The sequence below is a fragment of the Fundulus heteroclitus genome, chromosome 3, assembly GCF_011125445.2.
Source record: "Fundulus heteroclitus isolate FHET01 chromosome 3, MU-UCD_Fhet_4.1, whole genome shotgun sequence".
Classification (NCBI taxonomy): Eukaryota; Metazoa; Chordata; class Actinopteri; order Cyprinodontiformes; family Fundulidae; genus Fundulus; species Fundulus heteroclitus.
In genome coordinates this window covers 18,906,101-18,932,050 of record NC_046363.1, presented here as the reverse complement: position 1 = coordinate 18,932,050, position 25,950 = coordinate 18,906,101, and the positions used below count along the sequence as shown (strand labels likewise).

General features: G+C 45.2%; 3 protein-coding genes across 4 annotated transcripts; all 3 read left to right on the top strand.

Moving 5' to 3' along the window:
* Window positions 1-415: 415 nt before the first annotated feature.
* On the top strand, window positions 416-5,110 carry znf576.2 (zinc finger protein 576, tandem duplicate 2). 2 transcript variants are annotated; one of them, XM_012871739.3, is made up of 5 exons: window positions 416-553; window positions 1,218-1,390; window positions 1,529-1,644; window positions 2,157-2,300; window positions 3,415-5,110. In XM_012871739.3, the coding sequence occupies exons 2-5, from the start codon at window positions 1,246-1,248 to the stop codon at window positions 4,240-4,242; spliced, it is 1,233 nt and encodes a 410-aa protein (XP_012727193.2). In that variant the 5' UTR covers window positions 416-553; window positions 1,218-1,245; the 3' UTR covers window positions 4,243-5,110. The 2 variants fall into 2 exon arrangements, with proteins under 2 accessions (XP_012727193.2, XP_012727202.2); XM_012871748.3 differs by having other exon boundaries at window positions 543-655.
* Window positions 5,111-8,805: 3,695 nt separating this feature from the next.
* wu:fe05a04 (zinc finger protein 628) lies at window positions 8,806-15,661 on the top strand. The gene is made up of 4 exons (XM_036131807.1): window positions 8,806-9,148; window positions 9,221-9,634; window positions 10,384-11,348; window positions 14,287-15,661. Exons 2-4 carry the CDS (start codon window positions 9,223-9,225, stop codon window positions 15,034-15,036), a joined length of 2,127 nt encoding a protein of 708 aa, XP_035987700.1. The 5' UTR covers window positions 8,806-9,148; window positions 9,221-9,222; the 3' UTR covers window positions 15,037-15,661.
* Window positions 15,662-19,178: 3,517 nt separating this feature from the next.
* On the top strand, window positions 19,179-24,376 carry si:ch211-79k12.2 (C2H2-type zinc finger protein). The gene is made up of 3 exons (XM_012871695.3): window positions 19,179-19,896; window positions 20,013-20,280; window positions 22,719-24,376. The coding sequence occupies exons 1-3, from the start codon at window positions 19,870-19,872 to the stop codon at window positions 24,233-24,235; spliced, it is 1,812 nt and encodes a 603-aa protein (XP_012727149.2). The 5' UTR covers window positions 19,179-19,869; the 3' UTR covers window positions 24,236-24,376.
* Window positions 24,377-25,950: the final 1,574 nt, after the last annotated feature.

Here is a 25,950-nt window from a genome sequence, read left to right as displayed (position 1 = left end):
GATATTTAACCTGAAGATAAACAGTGCTGGATCCTTTGGCGGGACATATAAAAATCAAAATAAAAAAATACTTTTGAACTTGTTTTGGGTCACGTGACTTAGCGTAGGCCATAGATACACAAAACGTAGATTTATTTTTCATTTTTAAAGATTTTGCAGCGTATGCCCAATCTTTTCCCAAAGTGTTTTTGGAGTTTGTAATTTTTTACACTCGGCTACATGTGTATTACCATTCCATGTAGTTAAAAATAATATAAAACAGAATTTGTTGCTGCTCAGCAAATAACAGGAGAGTTATTTGGGTTTTAAATGTTGCGGTTAGCGATTCAGACCGTTTTCTGCGCTGTAACTTCAGCTCATCTCTGTTTTGATACTTTGTTCTTTTGTTCCTAATCATAATCTAAACATCGACCACCCCGAGGAGTCCAGGCGGCGGCCATCTTGGCCGTCCCATCACGCCTCCCAGCAACGCTCAGGAGGAAGTGCGCGATCTATCGGTTGTACTTCTAGGGTCAGCTCTCTCAGTCAAACTAGCTTCAAAGAGCGGTTAGAGGTAACGTCCTCATGTTTTTAGCACAAATATCGTATTCATTCACTAGTATTAGTTTGTTGTATTTGCACAATGCGCTCCAAATTGGCTATCGGGCTGTAAGCGGTGTGTAAAAATAATTTGAAACTCTGCGTGAACAGACTCGAAGTCTGCGGATCTTTTTTTTTTTTGAATGGCAGGAGTGTTGTTAGCGCTAACTAGCCGCCGTTAACCCGCTCAACTAGTCTGCTGCTTTGTTTCCACCATTAGCTATCTGCACATAGCCTACATTAAAGCGAAATTAACCCGATAACTCAGCGGGTTGGTTTTGCTGTCTAGACATAGGATGGGTTTGGAAATATGTGGCGTTATAATCCTCAATGTGGTGGACTAGCATGAAGCTAGTTAGCTTAGCATAGCTGGCGGCCTTAGCGTTACGTTCAACGTCAGCTCCAGCAACAACTTAGCCAGTCCTGGCTTAAATGTTAAATACGTATCTGGTTATACATGCTGTAGAGTCTTTAAAAGGTTTTTTTTAACCTTATATTAACTTAATGAGTTTTTTATCTTAATTTTTTATTTATTCATAATTTCAGTTTGTGTTTAGGGACGTCTGCTGTTAAAGAAACGCTAGTTTTGCAGGCAGTGTTAAATCTGTTGGTGTTTTTTTGTTGTTGTGGGAATCCAGGAAGGCTGTGTCGCAGCAGCATCCCAGGATGGACTCAGACATTTTGAACATAGAGGAGATAGTGATGGGTCAGGCCTTGCCAGACCCACCACCAGAGGCCCCCCCTGAAAAGCCAGCACTGCCTCACAAACCCGCCTTTCTGAATGGACCTCCAGCTCCTTCTGTCCAGACCTGTAAGTGCTCCAAGGGGACCCTCCCCTCCCACAGTTTGAACCGGGTTGGTAGCACCAGCAGAACCCTAAACGTGTTTCTGTGTGTGTGTGTGTGTGTGTGTGTGTGTGTGTGTGTGTGTGTGTGTGTGTGTCTTTCAGATCAGCATGAGAACCTGCAGTGCTTCCAGTGCTTCATCACCTTCTGCAACGCCAAAGCAAAGGAGAGACACATGAAGAAGAGCCACAGGGAGGAGTACAAACAGCAGCTTCAGCAAGTAGGTTTTCACAGCTCATTCATCTTTTATGAGATCAGTGGCTTTCAGTCGAAGTATTTGTCAGAATTTGTTTCTATTTTGGATCATTTAAGCGAGTGTTTTTGTTGTAATCTTCTTACAGTGATGAATAGCTAAATAGGGGACTATTCTAAGTCCATTTCTTGTATCTGTAAAAAAATAAATAAACCTTCATCGGAGAGTTTGTTGAATTGTTGCGATATTTAATAAAACTGTTTTCGTTGTTGTGGGTTTTCACACAAGTTGAGGGAAATAAAGGCTGCAATATTTCACCTTTTTTTAAAATGCCATTGCTTTTTTTAAGATTTCACCTACACACGTGGTCTAACATAACTATTTATGTTTCTAGCAATTGTTTTACATGCATTTTATTTAAGTTTCCCCCCCCCTTCTTTTGGTGTAATTTGGGACATATTTTCCTTTCGGTCGGGGTACAAGAGGAAGCCGTTTAGCCCTAAATGCTTTTAACTTCTCTGCATCTTACCTCTGCCCAGGGAAACACACTGTTTACGTGCTACGTGTGCGACCGCACGTTCCTGTCGTCCGAGGAATTAACGCAGCATCAGCCGACACACAGCAATGACGACAAGCCTTTCAAGTGCGTTCACTGCAAGGAGAGCTTTAAAACGTTCTCTGAGGTGAGTTGTGTTTTTTTTTTGTTTTTTTTTATTTATTTCAAAAGAGCTCTCAAATGTTAAAATGGGAAGTGTTTAAAATAACATTTCCCACATATCAATATCCCTTGCTGTTTTCACTCGTTGCCAACGTTAGGAGCTTCCATGTATTTCTGTGGGATTTTGTTTGACAGGCCAACACAACATAGTGCGTCGTAGTAAAGTAGATTCAAAAGCACACGTTTCAAAAGGTTGTTTCTAAATAAATTTAAAAAAAATTATATGTTGAAATAAATTCCTAGTAGGTAGAGCGCACCTGTGTGCTGTTCTGTGAAGGCCTCAGGCCTGTTGGGGAACATTAGTGAAGGAAGCGGACCAAGGATCACTGCAGACCGGTCGAGGAGAAAGTTTTTAGTAAAAATGTAAAGCAGGGTTTTAGTCATAAAACAATATGTTGAGATCTGGAAAATAATCAGTTTATTCTACCATCCAAAAACGGGCATGTAAGGTCATGACTCCAGACCTGCCAAGATATGGCCGCCCACTCAAAACGACGGGGCGGACTGAGAGAGGATTAGTTATGTGATGACTTTGGAGGAGCTGCAGTGATTGGCTCCTCAGGTGGGCTTCACGACAGAGCAGCTATTGGTTGTACTCAACAAACCGGACCTTTACAGACGAGGAGCAGGAGGAAAGCCATCAGGATTTTCGCCATAAGCAACGCAGGGGACACAGCACAGGGGATAAAGATGCTCTGAATGAATGGGATCAAAATGCAGCTTTGTGGTTTATATGCCTAATGCCGTGTGTGGATTAAAAGCAGAACTCGCCACCTTCACTGTTAAACATGGTGGTGGCAGAATCATACTGTGGAGAAGGCTTTTCTGATTCAGCTTTAGCTAGTTTGTTGTGCAAAGTTGGTAGAAACATATTCCACCAGACCCGAGATTCCAGATCACTTACTCACGTGTCCTATTGTTCTCTCAGCGTAAAAGCTCACAGTACATTAAAGTTTGTGGTTGAAACGTGACAAAATGTGGAAAAGATAAATTGGCATTAATGCTTCTGGAATGAGCGGTGTATCAGTGTTTGTTCTCAGTACTGGGGTGTAAAATGTTTATACTCTGACCCTTCGCAGCTCACGTCCCACAGAAGACAGGTGTGTCCGGAGAAGCTGCTGGTCTGTAAAGATTGCGGCCAGACCTTCCGCAGTCCCGGGCTGCTGCGCACTCACCGCCTGACCCAGCACCCCCGCCCCGACGAGCCCGCAGAGCAGCCGGAGGACCCGTCCAAACCTCACCGCTGTAAGAAGTGCGGCCAGGGATTCGAAGCAGAATCAGAGCTGCAGGCGCACCAGGAGAAGTACCCCGAAGGCCAGCAGTGCAACGGCAGCACTTCCCCCGTCAAGAAACGGGGTCGCCCGGCCAAAGCCGAAGACCCCGCGGCTTCCGAGAAGAAGGGAAAGCGGAAAAAGAAAGACGAGGAGGAGTCGTCCGAGGAGGCGGCGAAGGCCGGCGGCGCGGCAGAGCCTGCTGCTGCTGCACCTGCTGCGCCGGGTGGAGCAAAGCGCGGCCGTCCTCCTAAAGCGGCGGCGGCGGCAGAAACGGAGGATAAGAAAGGTTCGGAGGACGACGGCCAAGCGAAGGAGAAGAAACCAAAAGACGAGCTGCCTCTTAAGATCCCGTGTTCGGTGTGTGACATGACGTTCCCGGGCCTGGCGCAGCTCCGCGCTCACAAGAAGGAGAAACACACCCCACGCAAAGCCCATCCCTGCGAAGAATGTGACGAGAGCTTTGGCCGAGCCGACCAGCTGGAGGCCCACATGTCGCGGGCCCACGCCGCCGGCCGTCTGTCCTGTCCCACCTGCGGCAAGAGCTTCAGCCGGGAGCGCACCTTGCAAGCTCACCTGAAGAGCCACCCGGAGGAGAAGGCCGAAAACCCGGACAAGTCCGGCGCCAACAGATAATTTAGCCCGCAGAAAGTTTGTGCTTTTTCAGTCCTTTTAGTCCTGAATTGTCCCTTTCTTTTAAATTTGGGCGACGTCAGAGTCTGAACGATGTTTTTAAACAAAGTGGGAACGGTTTGGAGAATCGGGTTTTAGCAGGTTGTTACTTTTAAAGCCGCGTTTGATTATGAGCCGCGGAAGTCTGACATCTCATGAGTTGACTAACCAAGTTTTAAACGCATCTCTTACTCTGCTCAGCTCAGTTGTATAAAGAAGCAGGTTTGGTTCTCTTTTAAATGAATTTTGGTTGTTTTTAGTTGAAGGTGTGCGCTTTTGAATTTATTTTGGTATTTTCAGTTGATTTACTCACTTTGTGAGGGATTTTATTTGTAAGTTTGTTTTTCATTTTTGCCCCCCCTCCCCAACAGATGTAAGTACATACTTTTAATAATTAGATGCCTTGTAGAAATACTATGTGAACATCCGACTGTTTAAAAGAAATGTGTTATGTACAGTTTCTGTTTTCATTTTGGTTCATTTTTTGCTTCTTACCTTTTTAAATTAAACTTTAATGACAGAGAAATGTTCTGTTTTGCCATGAAAAGACGGTGGCTAAACGCTCCAGATCTGATCTAGAGCGTTTGGCATGTGGGCAGAAAACATCCTTTTATAATCCTGATTTTTCTTTTCCTTCTTCTTTTACAGATCAATTCTTATATTTAGTTTTTCACTTGTTAAAGTAATATTTCCTGTCTTTAAAAAAAAAAAGTTCAAGATTCTCATAAGAAACTGTGTAGATCATGTTACTCACCTGGTTTCTCCTCAATGTGTCTGGACACTGCAAAAAATGAAATAAACAGGCTGTCTCAAAGGGAAGCCACCGATGAAAGACCTGGCCTTGTCTTTGTTTTCAGTTCTGAGTCGCCAATATGTGGATTCATGATAACTTCATAAATATGAGGGTTGCTAAAAACTGCTAGCGTCAAGCAACATGAAGCAGTGCTATCAGACCCTTTTTTATTCTAACAGCTAATCAGAGTTGGCTCTTAGAATCAACACCGTTATGAAAAATCTAACATTTTTGCTGCTTCTCTCATAAGAGGAAAGGTAACTACTTGGTCCTACTGATGAAGACACTTGTAAATGTGAGCATGTGGAAAAGCAATGGAAGATTGTTGTGTTGTTAAAGAGACTATTTAGACATCTCTAACTCAAATTATTACATAATTAGTGTGATCAGACTAAATAACACTGAATAAATATTGTTTAAACTACTTTTTGAGATTTTAGGAACTTTTATTCTAATTATAATAAAACATTTTTCAGAGCTTTCTTTGCTCTAGAGCAACGTTAGACTGAGACAATTGTGAAAGTGGATTCATCTCTCACTTATATATGCTACTTCATTAATATCTGTAGTCACAAATGTTACATTACAAGGACCACCAGAGCTACTGCGGGAGGGGAGCTTGCTGTATATTGGGTCAGAACTTATTTTCATTGAAGGCCTCATGGCTAGAATAAAATGGCAAAAAACATATGGGTCTTTAAAATCATTTTCCAATAACTTAAAAATCATGCCTTATAGATAATCCCTCTGATTATGGGATTGTTATACCTGTATTACATTGTAATGATTTGTGGTGATAGTCTTTATGGCTCTTCTATTCTTTCTAAGTGCCCTTCCTTGAATATTTTTATTTTTTTATTCTATTCTAACACATGTATTCTGATTATAACATTTAGCTGATTCTATGATGGACGTCTTTTTATGTATTATATTTATATTTACTATATTTTATATGGTAGCTACTCTGAGGGACGGCAGATGAAAGCTAACCTTCGTGTCATGTTCTGCAATGTGCATTGTCCCGTGTGGCATGATCATCGCCACCATTTGAATGTATGAAAAGCTTTTAAATAAGGTTTGATTGACTGATTTAAAAGCACGATATTATGACAAGTCAAACTGAGCAGCCATACGTAGATTCTTTCAATGTTTCTGAAATGATTGCGGTACAATTAGTATTACTGATATATTGTTGGAGTTTATCTTTTTTCCCCCAATCTTTCTAAATCAGATCAATGTTTTTTTTTCTCTCTCTGTGAATGTTTCTGATTATTCTGCACGAATGGGCATGGCTTTGGTAACATATGGAGTGACATAGGGACCTTGCTAAGGACACCATCCATGCGAGTACTGTCGCCGACAGCTACAAACGCAAATCTGCAACAGAACGAAGACAAGAAAATCAAGTTGTTCCACCGGCTCAAAGTCCTCAACCTGACAGAAATTGTGTGGTGGGGTCTTGAAGGAGCTGTGCATCAAAGAACGCGCCTGCAAATTGTTTTGTAGAAGAGTGCCAAAAATTCCTCCATAATGAGGGGAGGCTGATGACGCCCCACAGAAAATACCTTCTTCAAGTTAATCACCTGTAAAGGTGATTCAGCGAGCTGACGAGTCGTGGCCTGAAGCTTTTTTCCGTCGTGGCAACCGTTTACGGTATTGCATGTAGAGTCTAATTCAAGCTTTCACCTGTAGTGTATTATTTAAAGACTTAGTCATGAAAACTGGGTTCTTTATATGTACTTGAAAAGACGCACTTTTCTAAAACTCTCGAACATCATATTTCAAAGTACCACGAGGATATTAGGTTGCTCTTCAGCTCTTCAAACTTCAAACTGCAAGGCATTTGTTGGGAAGAAATCCTTAGCATCAAGTTAGTGTGCACTATTCTGACTTAATATTGTACAACAGTGTCATACTTAATGTTCTTTTGCTGAAATCGTATTAGATTACAGCGATCAAAGTTATGTGAAAATGTGCAGAACTTGGTGAGTTTGATCCGCATATATTACAGTGAATTGTTTATCCAGTTGTTCCATGATTTAAAACCTCAGGCCTTGATTAAGGGTCACACTTTTGCATCCAGGGGCCCCTACTGAATATTTCAAAAGCGTTTTCTCAGCTGATGGATTTGTTGTTGTGTTTGTGGAATCACTGAACAAAGTGGTGAATGCTGTTGAAGTTGCTGCAAACAATTCACATGGTAGGAGCCCACTTTTGATCCAGTGGAGGGATATTCTGCGGGTCTCGGGTTTACATGTATTTTAATGCTTCTGATTGTAAATTGTAATAAGGATGGTAATGAGAAAGTATCCATTCCTTGTGTTTTAAATCAACCTGGAGCAACACAAAAAGCTTTTATTATTTGTGAAATAAAACTTTACTCGCTATTGCTAATGTTGTGGAGTGTTTTGTTGCAGGATTGGATCAATAAACCAAATGCCGCTTTGAACATCTTAGCGGGCACTCTTGAATCCATCCAAAAACGGAAAGAGTACGGGTCAAAATCTGCTAAGATATGGCAGTCCACCTTTACTGAGCATTTATCAGAGAAGCAACCTGGAGGGCCATGGTCTCCCTGGAGGAGCCAGTGAGCCACAGCTCAGGCGGGAGAATCTGCTGACCGGACAACTATTAGTTTTGCACTCTGAAAATCTGACCTTTATGGAACAACGGCAATAAGACAACTACAAGCACAGCCCCTGTGTGGTTTGCCATTAACCATGTAAGGGACATGGCAAACATATGGGAAAAGGGGTTCTGATCAGATGAAAGCAAAAATCAATGTTTTGGCCAATAGCTGACTGCATTATTCTCACTGTGACACAGTGCAGTGGCAGCATCATGATGTAAAGACAGGAAGACTAGCTGGCAGCCGGGCAGCCCTAGAAGAACATCTGTCAGAGACTGCAAGAGAATTGGAACTTAAAACTGAGCTTGACCTATTCAATAAAAATCAGTCTCTAGAGGCGCAAAGCTGGGAAAATGCGTACGACAAGAGCTTTACGGCAGTAATGGCATCGATGGTTGTACAAAGCAATGATTCAGGACTCCTGAATGCAAATGCACACCTAGTGATGCTCAACGTTTCATTTATGAAATGAAATCCCAATAAAATACACAAAAATTATATTATTGTCAAACATTATAAAATAACGAATCATTTGACAGTTTTTCATACCTGCATTGATTGTCATGTTCAGGGCCGGATTATCCATAAGGGCCAGTGGGCCAGTGCCAAGGGGCACCAACCATGGGGGGGCACCACATGACACATGCTTTAAAAATATATTTTTCATAAATTGTTATATTGTTTACTTGAAATTGTTGAAAGACCATGCATTATTCGTTTTATGAACACTGATGTCACAATAATAATAAATGATAAATAAATCAAGATTTTTTTTATTTCAACATTTTAAAATTAGATATTTGAATATTGATCACTGCTCATATGACTACATGTAGTTGAGTAAATTAGCAAATAGTAAATTACATTACAGAAATCCCCTTGATTATGTCTGATGTTTTTCACCGGAGGACAGCACGGGTAAGGGGGGGGGGGGCTTTGAGGTATAGTGCCCAGGGGCACCACATTGTCTTAATACGGGCCTTGGCATTTTAATATACAAGAATATATATAACTTGTGTTTTTATGCGTGAAAACAGAAAGCCCCGTGCCGCTGTAATACCACTCCACACCACTAGGGGTACCAGAGAGCGCATGCGCAGCTTTCCCCTCCTGGCGCTGCTTCGTGTGTTTGCCTTTGTTGTCCTGTGGTCGCGGTAGATCATGGAGGCAGGTGAGCTCTGTCGGCTCGCTGCTCACCGCTGAGGTTTCGCGCCGCGCTGGCGGCTGGTTTTTGGGTTTTCTCCTCCCCCTTCTGCTCCGCACGGCATGTTTTGGGATCTGTTGGGTTTAAAGAGAGCCAGCATCGCAGGTGAAGGCTGCAGACGTACGCCGAGCCGCCACCATCATTCCTGCCAGGTGAGCCGACGGAGCGGCAAGGTGTGTCGCTTAAAGGAGTTTCGGTCCAAGTTAAAGCCAGCGCTCACGAAGAAGAAGAGGAGCCGCTAAAGGTGAGCTTTGTTCCGTGAAACCGGCGCGCTCCTTGTCCACCGGGGGGATAACCCAACGCTCCTCTTCCACAGCCATGTCCGCCGAGCCTCCCAGCGGCATCCTGCTGGCAGACCCGGGACCAGGGGACGTCCCGCCGGAGGAGGACCCTCCATCGGGGCGAACCCGGGCGGAAAAGGCACTCCCGCACCCCGCGGCGGCTTCCACGGCGGACGGACGGCAGAGGAGGAGGCTCAGGAACGGACAAGAAGCGGCCAACGGGGCTGCTGCACCTCCCGCAGGGTCCGCTAAAAGCGACCGCTCCGAGGAGGCCCCTCAGCCGGCGGCCAAGGAGGGACAGAAAGACCCCCGGGCGGAGACCGCGGACGCCCGGCAGGAGGCGGACGACGACGACAACGACGACTCGGACGACAGCGACGTGTCCGAGGTGTTTGAGGAAGAGTTTGACGAGGAGGAGGATGAGGAGGACGAGGAGGAGCTGAGCAACGGTGAGGCTGGAGGGGATGTCCACATGCAGGAGGTCATCAGACATCCTGATGAGATGCTGATTTACAGATGTTTACTTGTGATCTCTTTTTAAAAGCTCTGAGTTTATCTGCTTTCTGGGGATCGCTCATTACTACAGATGAAACCGAGAGATAAAGTAAAGTCCACCAGCTGGTTTCTCCCTTAGTGGCTCTCGGTATTTGAAAATAAATTGACGTTTTTGCTGTGTGGACTGTAATAGTCTTCTAGGAAGAAAATGTCACGTGCAGCAAGAAGGTCCTGGGTTCGAGTCCCATCTTTGCCCTGGGTCTTTCTGCATGGAGTTTGCATGTTCTTCCTGTGCATGCGTGGCTTCTCTCAGGGTACTCCGGCTTCCTCCCACTATCCAAAAACATGACTGTTAGGTTAATTGGTCTGTCTAAATTCTCCTTAGGTGTGAGAGTGTGACAATTGTTGTTTGTCTCTGTGTTGCCCGGCAACCTGTCCAGGGTGTACCCCGCCTCTCGCCCATTGACAGCAGGAACCAGCACCCCTCGTGACCCCAATAGGGATAAGGGTGTTAGATGATGGATGGATATTTCAGCTAAAGGGAATAATTAATGCACGCCTTCAATAATAGGACTGTCTATTTGGGTACAGCAGGGAGTGGAGGATCTTGATCCATTTAGTTCTAACTCAGAATGGTTTGTTTACTGTTAAGCTACATTTGTGACTTTCTTCTTCTTCTTTGTCCCCCCCCCCCCCTCTACAGATCAGCTTCATTCCGGCGACTACCGCTGCAGCGTCTGCGGCCTCCAGCTGCCCTCCAAGTTTAAGCTCCAGGACCACATGAACCTGCACACGGGGGCGCGGCCCTACTGCTGCGCCGAGTGCGGCAAGCGCTTCTGTCAGATCTACAACTACCGGCTCCACCTGCGCACGCACGCCAAGGCCAAGGCCGAGTGCCACTGGTGTCGCATCTGCCTGACGGGCTTCTCCTCGCAGGAGGAGCTGAAGGGCCACCTGTCCCGGACGCACTTCGAGGAGCAGTTCTACGAGTGCGACCTGTGCAAGCGCGTGTTCGCCTCGCTGAAGGAGTGCGAGAGCCACGTGCAGCTGCACAAGTGCATGGTGAACATCGTGTGCGAGACGTGCGGCCGCAGCTTCCGCACGGAGAAGTCGCTGGCGCGGCACAGGAAGAAGCGCTGCCTGCGCAGCTTCAAGTGCACGGACTGCGGCGAGACCTTCGCCAAGAAGAACGCCCTGCTGAAGCACAGCTTCTCGCACCTGGGCCTGCTGCCGTACACCTGCATCCGCTGCCGCTGCCACTTCCGGCTGGCCAAGCTGTACCGGCAGCACAAGTGCGAGCCCGAGCGCATCCACTGCGTGGCGTGCCTGAGGGAGTTCCCCAGCCAGGAGGACTTCCAGCGGCACAAGAAGGACACGGGCTGCTGGGGCAACCAGGAGCCCAGCCAGAAAACGGACGAGATCCGCTGCTTGGAGTGCGGCCAGAGGTTCGACACCTCGGAGGAGCTGAAGAAGCACGCCGGCGCCCACCAGCGGGTGCTGAAGTGCGCCGAGTGCGGCAAGGGCTTCCGCTCGGCGCTGCTGCTGATGTCCCACATGGGCGGGCACGCCGGGCAGTCGCCCTGCTTCTGTCAGAGCTGTGGGCTGGGCTTCCCGCACCAGCAGAACTACGACATCCACCTCAAAACCTGCGGGCAGACTCCGCCTGCAGTAAGTGTCGGACTTTTAATCTGGTCTACTGGTGTTAAATTGGGTTTATACCTTCCTGTCAGGTTTTTTTTTATAACCAATCAGGGTTTGCAAATAACAGAACAGTTGACTCGCACATGAGCTTAAGTGGCGTTCTGTGATTCACCACAGGGTGCAGCATGACAGTTTCACTCTCCTGGGGAAGCTCTCCACAAGGTTATCAGGTGTTTATGGGCAGTTTTGACCAATTTTCCCAGAAGCACATTGATGAGGTCAGACACTGATGTTGGACCAGAAGGCCCGACTCTCAGGCTGTGTCCTTTTGGGTTGGGGTAGGACTCTGTAGGCCAGTCAGGGTTAACTAAACTCGCTGATTCGTGTTGTTACGGACCGTGCTTCGTGATCTGGTGCACGGCCATGTTGGCAGAGGAAGGAACCATCTCCAAACTGGTCCTACAAAGTTGGGGGCATTGAGCTGTCCAAAGTTTCTTGGTGTGCCGAAGCGTTCAGAGGCCCTGTCTCTGAAACCACGGGCCTGAGCTCAGCACCTCCGCTCTGTCAGTTTACGTACCCCCCCACCCCTTAACGGCTTAATCGCCGTCGCTCCAAATCACTTCCACTTTATTATGACTCCCCTGGCAAGTTGTCTGTGTAATATTTAGGAAGAGGGAAATTTCACGACTGGGCTTGTTACACAGGTGGCGTCTTGTCTCAGAAGCTACGCTGGAGAGCGACCCGTTCTTTCTCTGATGTCTGTAGAACCGGTCCGCAGCCTCGGAGCTTGATATTTATACAGCTGTGGGCGTATAACTGGAACACCTGAGTTACGTCATTTGGTTGGGAGAGTAAATACTGACGGCAATATAGTGTCTGTCATTCTTGTACATGTGGCTCACTGTCACACTTGTGTTTGTTAGCGGAGGTTTAGAGCAGCAGCTTTGGGCGATCTTCTTTATTCTGTGCATCCAAACCGTCAGAGTAAACACGTCATCCTGTCTCGTTGACATTTCCACCTGTGAATCTGTCCTCCTCTTCCTGGTAGACGGCAGCAGGTTCTTTATCATGAATGTCTCAGTATGTTTGTCCGCTCAGTCTAGGGCTGGACAATAATTCATTAACAATATATGTCGATCGACAGATGTAAAAAAAAAAAAAAGATATTTGAATTGTTGTTTTTCTTCCTTTTGCGTTCAGCCATGTAGGTTAATATATATTACAGGTACTACATCCAACCAAGCAAAATCGGAAACCGAGGAATGCTCCAGCACTAAGCTCCGCCCCCTTCAAAGGATTCAACGTTTAGCTTAGCACGCGCGTTCTTTTTTTTCATTTTTAAAAACTTGCAGTTTTGGTACAAAGTTGCTTGAATAAAGGGTTGAGTTTGAATTCAGTGTTTGTGAGTTCTGTATCTAAAATAGGTCGCTGAGCGACAGCATAAAATGTCCAGGGCTGCACTTAAGATATGTTTTGAATTTGTTGATAATTGTCAACATCGATCAATAGGATTTCTATTTTATCGATTTTTATTTATTTATTTATTTTTCCTATACCGTCCAGCCCTAGTTCAGCCTCCCTTGGAGTGTGAACAGCAGCTCCACCCCATGATGTTCCCACCTCCGTACGCCGTGCCGTTTGACCTCCGTACGCAGTGTCTACTCCGGGGTCTAAACGAGTTACCTTTCCGGTCTTGTCTGAACAGATTACATCGTCCCGGTGCTTCGTAGGCGTGTTTATATGTACGGCAAACTTTAAACGTGCTTTAAGCTTGTTTTATTCTTTTTTTCCTTCAGCGGTGGAGTCTTGTGCGGTGAAGGTGTAAACAGGCCGTGGTGGTTGAGCGTTTTGTTGTTGTTTCCTTCGACCTGCTTATTCCAGGCCTCTCTGAAGCGCGCCACACGGGGTGCCTTGGTGTTATAAAATAATTAAACTCCTCTTTCTGAAGTCAAACCCAAGCCATCGGCACCGAGTCCGCTCGGTGGTTTTCTGCCCACCACGACATGCTTCCTGCAGGGTGGGCTCACCCGGCTGATGTTCATTTGAACTCAGCGGCAGGAAGGCTCTTAAACTACTTTCTTCCTGTCATTGCACTTTCTAACACATAATTTATGGAAATCTGTGGGTTTGTTTGCTTTGCGTTTGTGCTCTGGATGGGTTGTTACACGTGGTGAGCACTGGTCAGTCACACTTGTACAAACACATCTACATAGAGAGCTTCTGGTGTGTTAAACGCCTATTTTAAGGCATCAGGCGTATTTTTTTTCTCTCACAGGGAGCTGAGGGCACAAACGGACGAGAAGAGAAAGTCTCTGTTCTGCTTATAGGTCTGGTTTATAGTGTCAATATTAATCATGGTTCCTCATTTTCAGTGCTGGCTCTTTCCGTTCTCTAGTTTTAGAGTTGCTTAACCGTGTTTGGGTTCTAGAAACTCTGTTCCCCGGTTTGAGCTCTGTCACATTTTGCCTCAGTAGAACTTCATGCTTCAGCGTAATTTAATTTCATTACACGCTTGTGAAGGGGATGGAAATATGATACGTGGTTTTACAGATGTTTAAGATGAGAAAGGTTTATTGCAGGTTTTGCATCCAGTCCAGGTTTTGTCAAAGATGTTTTCATAGTGGTGACGCTGCACAAGGTCCGGTTCACTACTTAGCTAAATATCTAAAGGCGATGATTCCTTAGTAACATTTTGCAGAAGTTTTCCTTCCACATGATGTTGCATGATTTTAAATATTAAAATATTATATTTCTCCATTTTTGACCATGAAAAACAAACTACATCTACCTCATTGTAACATTTTTCTTTATTTTCGCACAAAAAAAAAAAAAAACACTTGCGTTTTAGTTTTTTAACCCCAGCCTGCACCGACCAGCGAGCTTAATGGTGACCTAAACCATTAGGCGTCTCACCCCAAACACTCGGAGCGTTTCTACATGATGGCTGTGCTTTGTCTTGTTGCAGGGCGTTCCCAAGAAGCGTCACTCCTCGAAGAGCTCGCTACCCGGGAGGAGAGATGTGAAGAAAGACGCTAAAGCATCCCCTGCAGCCAACACGGGCCCCGGGGCCAACGGCGACGCTGCGCCGGCAGAGGACCCCGGCAGTCCGAGGCCACCAAGGACAGAGACGGCGTCCTGCGACTCCGGCCCGTCAGAGGGACTGTGGACCCTGACCCTGGACGAGAAGGCGCCCCCCGGCATGAACCTAGTCGTGTTTCTTCCCGTCTGTCCGACCCAGAGCGACGAGCTGCCGGTCGGCGCCGTGCGGGCTCCGTCTCTGCTGCCGGGAGTGAACGCCGCGGTGGGAGCCTCGCTGACCCCCTGCCTGGAGCTGGAGCTGGTGACGAGCTTCACGGGGCAGGACGCGGAAACGCCCTTGGACCTGTCCAAAAAGCCCGGCTCCCCTAAACGCGCGCGGTCGGACACTCCGCTCCTTCCGGTGAAGAGCGAGCCGTGCGAATTTGAAGTCTCGGGGCAGGACTCGGCACGGCACGGAGCGGAGGGACACACGGACGCGTGTAGCGCGGCGAAGAGGTGTAAAGTAGAGCCGGCGGTGGCGTCTCCTCTCAGCGCTCACGCGGCGTCGCCTCCTCCTCCGACCGCTGATGCAAAGGCGGCCGCTCCCGGTCCGGACGCCGCTGCGTGGTCCTCCACGTGCAGCCAGCTGACAGAGCGCAGCCCAGAGAAAAGCATAAAGTTGGAAATGGACGTTTAAAGCGAGGAAGAGTAAATCTCCCCCCCCAGCAGAGATCACGCATCGTACGTCGCAATAATAATTCTAGACAGGACCTAGGAATGGCACTTATATTCCCAGTAGTAATAAGTATGGCGTGCACTTGATATAATACATGAAACAGGAACTGTTCTGTCTGTCAGGCAGTTTTATTATAAGGAAGCGTTGTCTTATTTGTTGCTATGATTCATTTGGAGATTTTTTTTTTTGTTGGTGGAGTTTTTGCAGGAAGTTGGCAATAACTAAGTGATGGGCTGTAGGTGAAACGGTGTTCAGGAGAAATGAGACATTCCACCGACGTGTGTCTTTCTGTGTGAACGTGTGTCCCGGCGTGTGGAGCGACGAGTTGTGCTGAATCACTGTCATGAAAAATCTTCTTGGTTCTCATTTCCTGTATATATGTTTGGGTGGAATCTTCTGTCCTTTTTTTATGTGTGTGTGTGTGTATTTTATTTTATTTTTTTATACGACAAACGTCTCAGTATTTAAGAAGTTACAAATGGTACAGGTATTAGGTCACCTTGGGATTTACACTATTTGTGGTATGGAATAATCCAGTTGTACTCCAGTTGTTTTTCAAAGGTGAATAAACGTTTGTTTTTGAAGCGCTGTGCCCTTTTTGTGTCTTGTTTTGAGGTCAGGTGGATCGTGCTCGCCCTCACGCTGGAGCAGGTTCGTCTGTGCAGACCAGCCGTCCCAAGTCGACGTGCTGAGGAATCGGAGGAAAGTCGTTAAAGGGGTCATTGATCGGGTGAAGAGTTTATTAGTGAGATTTTTTTATTTTATTTAAATCTGCAGTAAACATCTCAGGCTTTGTAATTTTGCCTGCCTCTGTTTAGTTCTGGTCCTGGGAGCACTGAGCGAGCAGATCTTATGACTTCAGAGGTCTACGTTGGTCGACAAGCAACTATTGCGCGCTTCATAAACTAATAGCGAAAGTTAAACAGCCGTCATTTTACTAACAGGGAGCCAGTGTAGTTGGTTTGAGGGCTGGTGTGACCTGATCTGTTTACCTGCCGTTGGCTGTGAGTCTGGCAGCAGGGTTCAGGATCTGGAACTACCTGAGTTTATTTATTTATCTTTTTACATTTATTTATTTTACTTGGAACAGTAAGGACACTGCGGTGATCTACTTAAAATAAACACACCAGTTTTTCTGAACAGCATCCCCACCCATCGTTCCACTCCTACCATGCTATGATCAACTGTGTCTTCAAGCTACACTGCAAAAACAGAACTAAAAATAAGTTATAATTTTCTTGAAATTAGTGTATTGGTACTTTATTTGAGCAGGTAAATAACATAATCTGCCAATGGAATAAGATGTTTGCACTTAAAATAGGAAGAACTCGTCTCCATCCACTTATTTCAAGTGCAGTATATCTAACTATCTTATTTTAGGGTTAAAATGACTCTTTCCATTGGCAGATAATCTTAGTTACCTGCTCAAATCAAGGACAAATACACTGATTTCAAGAAAATTTTACTTATTTTTCGTTCTGTTTTTGCAGTGTAGGCCGTAACGAGTTCTAGACCCATCGTTGCAAAACTTCTACCAAGTTAGTGTTAGTTGTTGTTGTTTTACATAAAGAGACATTTTGGTCATAAACCGTCTTTTCAATTATAGATTCCATACCGAAAAAGTAAAAAAAAAGAAAAAAAAAAACAACTGGACTTTTTTTTCCCCCCAAAGTTTGAAGATGTTTTGATTCCTACCCAGAAAGCTTTCTCAATTCAAAAAGTCTGGAGTAGTGTGGAGTTCCAAGCTTTATAGTACTACTAACCAACAAAGGCCTTATAATAGCTTAGATAACATGCAAATATAACCAAAACAGGTCCAGCCCTTAGTAACGGGGAGTTGTTAAGGTCAGTGTTGGTCTACAAATTAGACCGAAACTGGTCCAGTCCTCTGCAATGGGGAGTCGTTAGGGTGGTTATATGCATGGCTTACAGGAACAATGTTTTGATCACCTGTATGGAGGTGAGGATTGAGGTGATAATTGGAAGGAATCAACCCTATAGCAGTGTTTGTAAGTTTTGGAGAGTTGGAACCTAAGTCCTCCTCTGTTTTAAGGTTGTGATTTCTCTCTTAACGCCAATGGTTTCCTTCAGCCCCCTTTCAAATCATCCTAAGCTTTATGGATAGGAAGCGAAACGTCTTCAAACTTATTTTTAAAATATGGTCGTTTTTTTGTTTTTTAACTTTTTTGGAATGACCATGACCTGGATGACTGAGAATCTTCACCAGCATATAGATTACATAAATCTTAGATTGGATGGAAAACATCTAATATCAACCTCTGCTGGGGTTGCATGGTGGCACAGCTGGTAGCCCTTTTGCCTTGCAGCAAGACGGTTGCAGGTTTGAATCCCAGTTTGGGTTATTTCTGCTTGGAGAGTACGATTGCCCTAAAGTGTGAGGGTGTTCATGCTTCTGTCCTGTGATGTACTGGCTGGAGAAAGGCACCACCAAATAAACTTGCTTCGCTTACAACTTTAGTGTCTTTAGAAATTGTATTTATTTCTCCTTATATAGTGTTTCCCTGCTAATCAACACGACTGCTTAGTTCATCTCCTACAATCCAGACCCCTCTTTTAATTGTTTATCAGAGTTGTTTTTCACTTGGCTGTGTGAAAAGTGCTGTACCAAAAAAAAGTTAGAGAAATATTTTCACTGCAGAAACCCTAAACCAGACTCCCACACGGACTCGTGAGTACCTAGAATAAAGGTTCCCACCCACTTCTCTTCTGCACAGAACCGTAACCTGCTGCAGTTTTCACAAGCATCGGTGCCACACGTCAGCTCTCAGATGTGCTGTCAGGGTGTTAATATCTGATTATCATATAAATGCTGCGTCATTTTCCAGTTAGTTAGGAAAAAAGGCAAAGAAATCCAGAGAACATATTCAGTCTTGTCGTTTCCGTTACAGGAGGTATGCGATGAACTGTATGTGGCTAATATTTATTTACTTTATGTCGCCTGATTCAGGCTTTGGGAGCGTTTTTCAGAGTTAATTAGAAGATAGATGGAGCTAAATCCTAGTGTTGAAAGAAAACCAGTTAGAAGCTACAAAAGTAAGACATTGACCCAAAATATACAGCCAGAGCCAGGATGAAACAGGTAAGATCAGAGCATGTTCGTGTGATAGAGTGGCCTAGTCAAAGCCCATGCCTGACTCGACTGAGGGTCTGGGGAAGAAGTCAAATCTGATGTTTATGGACACCTTTTCTCCCATGGGATTCGCCTTGAGTTGTTGGGCCAATTTCTGCAGAGCCCTGGTTTAGATTAGTAAAACTCATAGAGGCATCGAGAAAAGTTAGGGCGCTGTTAAACTATAGACCTGTTCTCGGTCTCCCCAGGTTCTTTTATCTGACAATGTGGTGTTTCTATTGTAGACATCTGTAGTAATAAAAAGACTCTTCAAAAACCGTAAGCATATTTTACCATATTTAATCTAAAAAGGCAGAGCAATGTTCACAGATTCAGCCCTGGGTTCTCATAACAACACAACACAACCGGTACCTGAGAACCTCGTTTGTTCTGACACACAGACCTTAAATAGGAAGCATGTGTCCACCCAATCTTCTTTTTCTTCTTCTTCTTGTGGAGTTTTATGGCGGTTGGCAACAAACTTTAAGTAGCATTACCGCCACTTACTGGTATGATGTGTGGTTCTTAATGGTCTATATATATATATATATATATATATATATATATATATATATATATATATATATATATATATATATATATATATATCAATCTATCTGTATATATGTACCTTAATATTCTACTCATTTATATAATTCACTCCTTCTATAAATCAAATTCTATGATATTATTTAGTTTTCTTTAAATATTGAATAACTATTTGTATATGTTTACTCCCCAAATGCTTCCACAAAATATCTAATAAATTAATCTTTTCCTTAATACGTTTAAACTCTTTCCTCATATATCTTCTCTCTCTTTCATATTTATTGCATTCTATTATAACATGTTCTACTGTTTCATATTTTCCACAATAATCCCATTTGCCGGTATTATGCTTTTGAATTTTATAAAGTGTATAATTAAGTCCTGTATGCCCAAATCTTAATCTTGTTATCACCCTCTCCTCTTTTCTATTTCGTCTTTCATTTCTTCTTTCTCTTACTGTTTTTTGAATTTCATAAAAACCATCTACCTGTTGTGTCCACCCAATCAGGGGCGGGCACAGTATTTCAGCGTTCAGTTCATCACATTGGTGGAAAAGATCATGCTGTAATGCAGACGTGTCCTTGCTGACACATTTTCCACTAATCAGTCATTCTTTCCGGTCTAAGTATGTCAGACTCTTTGCCTTTAGAGTCTGGTATCTGTAATTTCCATGGCAACCGATTTTGCAATCCAATCTCTGTAATCTCATGATCTCTTACAGAGCTAAATACAAATTCAAGCCACACTTTATTGTTTTTATTTTAAAAACAACTACTCTGCCATATCCACGTCTCTTTTTGACCCAGTTACCGTGTTACCTTGTGGCTATCATAGACAAACGTGTCTAAAAAAAAAAAAAAAACAAACTCAATAAAATAGAGCACTTTGAAGTTAATCGGACAAAATCAAAAACAGCAAAAACGCATCCCTGCCACGTGGGCTCCCACGTGTCTCGCTAACCCGGAAATAGACGGTCCGCTGGGCGTGTGAAGCTAAAAACAAAGCGTGTGTTTGTTATTTTTATCGTGGCTTTCGTCGCCCCGACCCCCGCGGAAAGAGTCGCAGCTGTAAACGCAGCGGAGCTCCGTCCTTCGCCAGAGTTTCCCCTTCAGCTCATGGACAAAGACAAGGGCAGCGAGAATGTGAGTAAAAAAAAAAAAAGCTTCACGACCAAAACGTGTCGAGAGCTGCGTGTATGTGTGTGAGGCCTGGCTGGTGAGGAAAGCTCGGGTCACGACTCCTCCTGCTCCCCTTTCAGGTGTCGCAGCATGCCCAGTGCTCCTGGATGGAGATGCACCAGTACATCAGCGACCTCCTCACATCTGGAAACCAGTCCAAAAACGCGCCAGATGTGAGAGGCGCGGCGTGGGGGGCGACGGCCGTGGCCGCTGGCGTCCCCCTGGGGCTCAAAGCGGCCTCGCTTCAGCCCCTCCAGACCGTCCAGGAGAGGAGGGAGGCAGCGCCGGGCAGACCGCCCCATGCGGGGGCCTCACACAGGAGGACGGAGGCCAGAGACAGAGCGCAAGGTGGCAAACACACATATGGCAGGCCATTTAACATATAATCCAATCACAGTCTTGTCTCTTAACAAGAGCTATAAATAACTATATTTCTTCTCTAGATTGTAAAATCATAACCCTGTTAGTAAATATCTAAAACATATTTCTAAATGTTTCTAATTACATTAATTAAATTAGACTTATTAGTCCATATATTATTATAAAACTAGATTAGTAGCAATTAGGGCTGGGCAACGATTCAAATATTTAATCGCGATTAATCGCATAATTTGCCTGATTAATCATGATTAATCGCATTGTATTTAAAACTCCAAGAATGAATTCAAAAGTAGTGTAAAGAGCACTTTTATTTTAATGTTCTGCTGCCATATGAACAAAAGTGTTGTGACATTTGTAGCACTTATCAGTAACACATATTTGGTGTAAAGCTCAACTTAAACATGTAAAACAAAAATTAGCAATAATAATAAATTAAAGCTTATTGCCACTGACAGGGAATTCTCTTTATGGGGAAAAAATCTACCAAAAACAGGCAATTTCTGAGGTAACCGCAGGGAGCAGCATTACCATTTTATGTTCAATACCAAAGTTTAACTTGGCAGTGGTTACAACTAACTTGTTTCTGTCATATTTGTTGCTGGAAGAACTTTAAACTGAAATGCTTGCTATCTCGATATGCTTGCATGTTTTTTTGTTGTTGCTTTCTCGCGTGCGTATAGTGAATGTCAGGGAAAAACAGGCAAAAACACATGGATGCTTTGAAGCGAGAAGCGACTTCACCGACGGCGTCGATGCAGACTCAGCTCCGCTCCGCACAAAACTTGTTCCGTTCGCCAACTCACCGCCTCGCCTAAGCAAATTCCTGCGGGAAACACCGCCTTCCGCATGTCAGCTTTGTTTTTTTCCGGCCAGCACCTTTCTTCCTCTGAATCCGAGGTTTGGCTGACAGCGAGGTTATTGGCGCATTATCGCCACCTACTGTTCTGATTCAAACCCCTACACCGCAGCAACAGACCTTCACAAAATAAAAGCATGTGAGCAACATGCGTTAACGCGCGTTAAAGAAAATATCACCGTTAATAGTCTAATGAGTTAACGCGAAATTAACGCGTTAACTTGCCCAGCCCTAGTAGCAATAGAACATTGGGTGCCTGTAAACTAAGAGTGACATATTTGTGTTGTGTTATCCACAACATTCACCCTCGGTATGTATGTGTTCACTTGTGTATATCTGGAGGGAAAGCCATCTCATATAATAGCTACTTTATGTTTTGAAGTATTTAAAATGTTGCCTGAGGATAAAACCACAGGTGGGTCATGTGGACAAAAAATTATCACGATATATATTAATGTATTTGGTTTCTGTATTGAAGGATTGTGTAATTATGATCCGGTTTCCAATTAAATTTCTAGTGTTTTTTTGTTTGTTTCCATGTAATTTAGGGAGCAAATTTAAAATGAGTAGCAAAGCATTAATACTAACTAATGAGATTATCATTAGTTCAGTGTCATTGGGAATTGCAGGATTTTTGTGGACTTGAAATTGCACTTTCTCATCTAGCAATGTGTTAATGTACAAATGCAATTTGTTGAAAAGCTTAAAAGTGCAAATATTTTTGAAGAAAGACAGAAAATGATGCACATCAAATTTGCATTACTGTTTGCCAAATCTTGTAAAATCCCTCTAATGATGGTAACCTCGCGCCCCCACACTGGATGTGCTTGTTTGGCCACATGTATTGTCGGTCTTGTTGAATTTTAAAGCGTGCGTTTAACATATTTATTAACGTATTCTGTTTCTCAAGAAATTATTGAACATATCTCATCCTCCGGCACTGGATAGAACACACATTTATTTTTATTATATGCATCGCTGGTCACATTAATAGGCGCTGTTGGTAAAGATGTGTAAAAAAAGAAAAAAAGAAAAAAAAAAAGGCTTAAAATAAACTTCCTGCTTGTTGCAGTATAATCATTTCCTGCTAAAAAACAAAAAAAGCAAACGCTAGTTCTAATTTGAGAACATGTATTCAATGGGGAAACATCCCTATGTCGCGTCAAGTCGTCATATTTATACCCCAGAGAACAAATTAGTCCGATCAACATAAAAAGATAAAGTATAGATTAAATGAAAATGCTTCTGTGTGTTTCTTTGAAAGGGATTAATACCAATTATTGTGCCACCAGAGACTTATTGTGGCTTTTCTCCCCATCATCATCAGAATCCTTCCCTAACCGAATTAATGTACTCAAATTAAATAATCCTCCCCACCTTTTTTTTTTGTTTTTTTTTGTTTTTAAAGAAACAAATTTAGCAGGAATCCCAGTCAATATAGCCAGCACTGCAGCTCCAATTGTCCCAAGTTTCAGCAGATGTTGTTGCTCATCCACTATTCTAGCTTTGGTAAAAACGAGTAACTCTGCTTTTCGTGTTTGCTCTGCAGGTTTAGATGAGCATCATGCCTGCACCTGCCCTGGCTGCCCTTTCTTCAGCTCCCCCTCCTCTTTTGAGACCTTAACACCCAGACAGTCGGCGTCCTCATCGCTATACTCTCAGGTTTCCTGCCAGCCCAAAGACCTGAGCGTGAACATGTGCTCTCCGGACACCACCGGCCCCGCACCCGAGCAGGAGTCCAGGCCGTCCAACCGGCCACAGAGGGACGACGTTGCTGCAGACAGAGGGACCCGGGGCCAAAACCAAAGCGCCGACGCTCCTCCAGTAAGACCGTCGGCCGGCTCCTTGGCCCACCTCTCCATGTTTCCCTGCTTGTGTTGCCACCGTAGCATGCAAACCTGCGCCCACCTCGTGGGCAGCCAGGAAAGCACAGACTCCCCCTTCTCCAACACCCACGCCCACCATCATTTCCATCACCACCACTGCCCCATAGCGTCGTGCGTTCCCTGCCCTCAGCTCGCCCACTCTGCCCAGCTGTCTGCCCCCATTCCCTGCCTGTCCTGCCGGTGCCCGCTCCCCACCTGTCCTCAGGTCTGCCCCCACCAGCACAGGCAAGCGCAGCAGCAGCAGGAGCAGGGGGAAGGAGGGAGGCCCCTGGCGTCGCTCCATCCCTGCATGCACTGCGCGGCCTCGTTTCCCCGGCCGTCCCAGCTGCTGCAGCACCAGCGCTCCGAGCACGCCCACAAGCCCTCCGGCTTCCTCTGCACGGAGTGCGGCCGGGCCTTCAACTCCCACAGCAACCTGCGCATACACCTGAACGTGCACACCGGCGCCCGGCCCTACTCCTGCGCCGACTGCGGGAAGAGTTTCAGCCAGTCGGGGGCCCTGAAGATCCACCGGAGGATTCACACGGGCGAAAGGCCGTACTCGTGCGACTTCTGCGGTAGGGGGTTCCCCCATCTGGCGGGGGTGCGGGCCCACCTGCGGATCCACACGGGGGAGAAGCCCTACAGCTGTAGCCTGTGTGGGAAGTGTTTCACCCAGTCGGGAGCGCTCAAGATCCACACCCGCATCCACACAGGAGAGAGGCCCTTTATCTGCAGCCTCTGTGGGAGGGGCTTCTCAAATCGCGCCGGGATCCGCTTCCACTACCGCACAGTCCACGGTCTGTCTCGTGAAGACGACGGGGAGGCGCGAGCCAAACCAACGGGCTGCTCTCCCGGGCGTCCGAGAACTCTGCCTGCGACCGCCGGCGGACGTGCCTCACAGGACGGCCCGGGCGGGTCCTCGGCTCCAAACCCCCTCAGCTCAGAACTGATCCCTCCCGACCACTCCGGCCTCCCGCTCGGCGGAGACGAGAGCAGGTCACAGGCGGAAGCAGCGGCCGGCCACAGTGAGCGGCTGCCCTACGCCTGCGAGGACTGCGGCCTGCGTTTTAAAGACGCCCCGTCCAGGAATAGACACCAGACCCTGGTGCACTACTCGCACGAGGGCCAGGAGGAGGACAGTCGGGGGCAGAGGAAGGAGTTCAGCTCCAGTGAGAGCGTTCAGAGTCAGAGCGAATGAAGGGGCACGAATGTTGGTGTGGGTGCCTTTAGGGCTGGAAAAGAAATCATGTTGATCGATATCGATAATCACCAACAAATTCAAAACATATTTTTCAAGTGCAGCCCTGACCGTTCTATGCTGTTGCTTAGCAACTTATTTTTAGATACAGAACACACAAACACGGAATTCAACCAACTTTTTACCCAACTTTTTACCAAAAAAGAAGACAAGAAAGTGTGCTCTCTGAACTATTTCAAGGGGGCGGAGCTTGGTTCCTGGATCTGCATTTGTGATTGGTCGGGACTGTAATATTAACCTACATGGCTATAATGCAAAAGGAAGGAAAACTTATTTTATTCACCTTTTTATTGACCCTTTTGTTTTCGATATACGTCTATTGATCGATATATATTATTGAATTATAGTCCAGGTGCCTTACACAAGCGTCGACACCCCTTGTTGATTCACAACCACAAACTTTATAGTTTTTTTTTTGTTTGTTTTTTAATTGGGATTCAACTTATTAGACCAACACAAAGTAGTACATGACAAGAAAGTGATGGTGTAAGGATATATGATTTTCAAAATCTAAAGTGTGTCGTGCATTTGTATGAAGCACCCGAGTCAGTACTTTCGAGAACTTTCCTTTCTCTGTAACTACAGTAGGAGGTCTGTCTCTAATGCCCGGTACACACTGTGCGATTTTGGGCTATCCCAGACGAAAGGCGAGGACTGAAGGAAAATCGTGGCACTGTGACAGGTTCTAGGTCAGCCGTTGTTGGTGTCTTGAAACCAAAGACGACCTTCGGTCAGTACCGTATTTTTCAGGACCACAAGGTGCACCGGATTATAAGGCGCACCATGACTTTACGTGTCTATGTGTGTGTTTGTCCACATATAAAATGCACCAGATTATAAGGCGCATCACATATTCCCAGGTGTGTAATATCACTCCGCCCCTCCGGTAGGGTGACCAGATGTCCCCAATTTCTGGGGACAGACCCTGTTTTGGATGACTTCTCTCCAACAAAAGCTGTCCCTGGAAATGTCCCCGATTTTAGTGTATCATGATGGAGTAAGAAAGTTTACCGCAACAACACAGCGGTCTTGCCGCTGTCCCGGCGATGTAGAGCTTTGCCGAACGCACCTTCCCCGCCCCGCAGTTCAGACAAAACAAACCAACCCCCAGCCAGAGATTCTGCAAAATCAGAGATGTCCCCAGTTTTCATTAGAGAAATCAAACCTGGTCACCTTAAGGAGGAAATGCACTGGCTGTGTAACGTAAGCAGCGCGGTTTATGGGCGTGTTTTTTAAAAGTGTAAATTTACACCAGACGCTGCAAAGCACGCTCCACAGCTGCGTGATTCTGTGGAGAGAAAAACTTTCGTCATGGGTAAGTAATTATAGAAAGACAAATTACCAGTAATATATGTTACGGTAATAAATTAACAGTAATATGTGCTGATCTCCTAAAAGTCCATATCTTGACCATATCTGATTAGAAATTGCATATTTTACTTTGTTAGCTTGTCACAACTACATCATCCATGGTGCTTTATTTTCGACGACTTATTTTGGGATACTTCTGGAAGTGAACTTTGACACAGGATGTTGTTTTCCCGTTTATTCCCTGTCAAACAGGAGGGTACGCATCTGAAATTAGAACTCCAGTCTAATTTAGGCGTTGGGTAGCGTATATACACGAGTTGTACAGGCGAATTATGCTTCTAGTG

Bases quoted from the DNA above. Each gene is read 5' to 3' on its own strand.
- si:ch211-79k12.2 (XM_012871695.3), top strand. From the start codon at position 19,870: ATGGACAAAGACAAGGGCAGCGAGAAT. The intron at 19,897-20,012 runs GTGAGTAAAAAA...CTCCCCTTTCAG, and splicing joins AAGACAAGGGCAGCGAGAAT to GTGTCGCAGCATGCCCAGTG. The intron at 20,281-22,718 runs GTGGCAAACACA...TTTGCTCTGCAG, and splicing joins GGCCAGAGACAGAGCGCAAG to GTTTAGATGAGCATCATGCC.
- wu:fe05a04 (XM_036131807.1), top strand. From the start codon at position 9,223: ATGTCCGCCGAGCCTCCCAGCGGCATCCTGCTGGCAGACCCGGGACCA. The intron at 9,635-10,383 runs GTGAGGCTGGAG...CCCCCTCTACAG, and splicing joins CGAGGAGGAGCTGAGCAACG to ATCAGCTTCATTCCGGCGAC. The intron at 11,349-14,286 runs GTAAGTGTCGGA...GTCTTGTTGCAG, and splicing joins GCGGGCAGACTCCGCCTGCA to GGCGTTCCCAAGAAGCGTCA.
- znf576.2 (XM_012871739.3), top strand. From the start codon at position 1,246: ATGGACTCAGACATTTTGAACATAGAGGAGATAGTGATGGGTCAGGCC. The intron at 1,645-2,156 runs GTAGGTTTTCAC...ACCTCTGCCCAG, and splicing joins ACAAACAGCAGCTTCAGCAA to GGAAACACACTGTTTACGTG. The intron at 2,301-3,414 runs GTGAGTTGTGTT...GACCCTTCGCAG, and splicing joins GCTTTAAAACGTTCTCTGAG to CTCACGTCCCACAGAAGACA.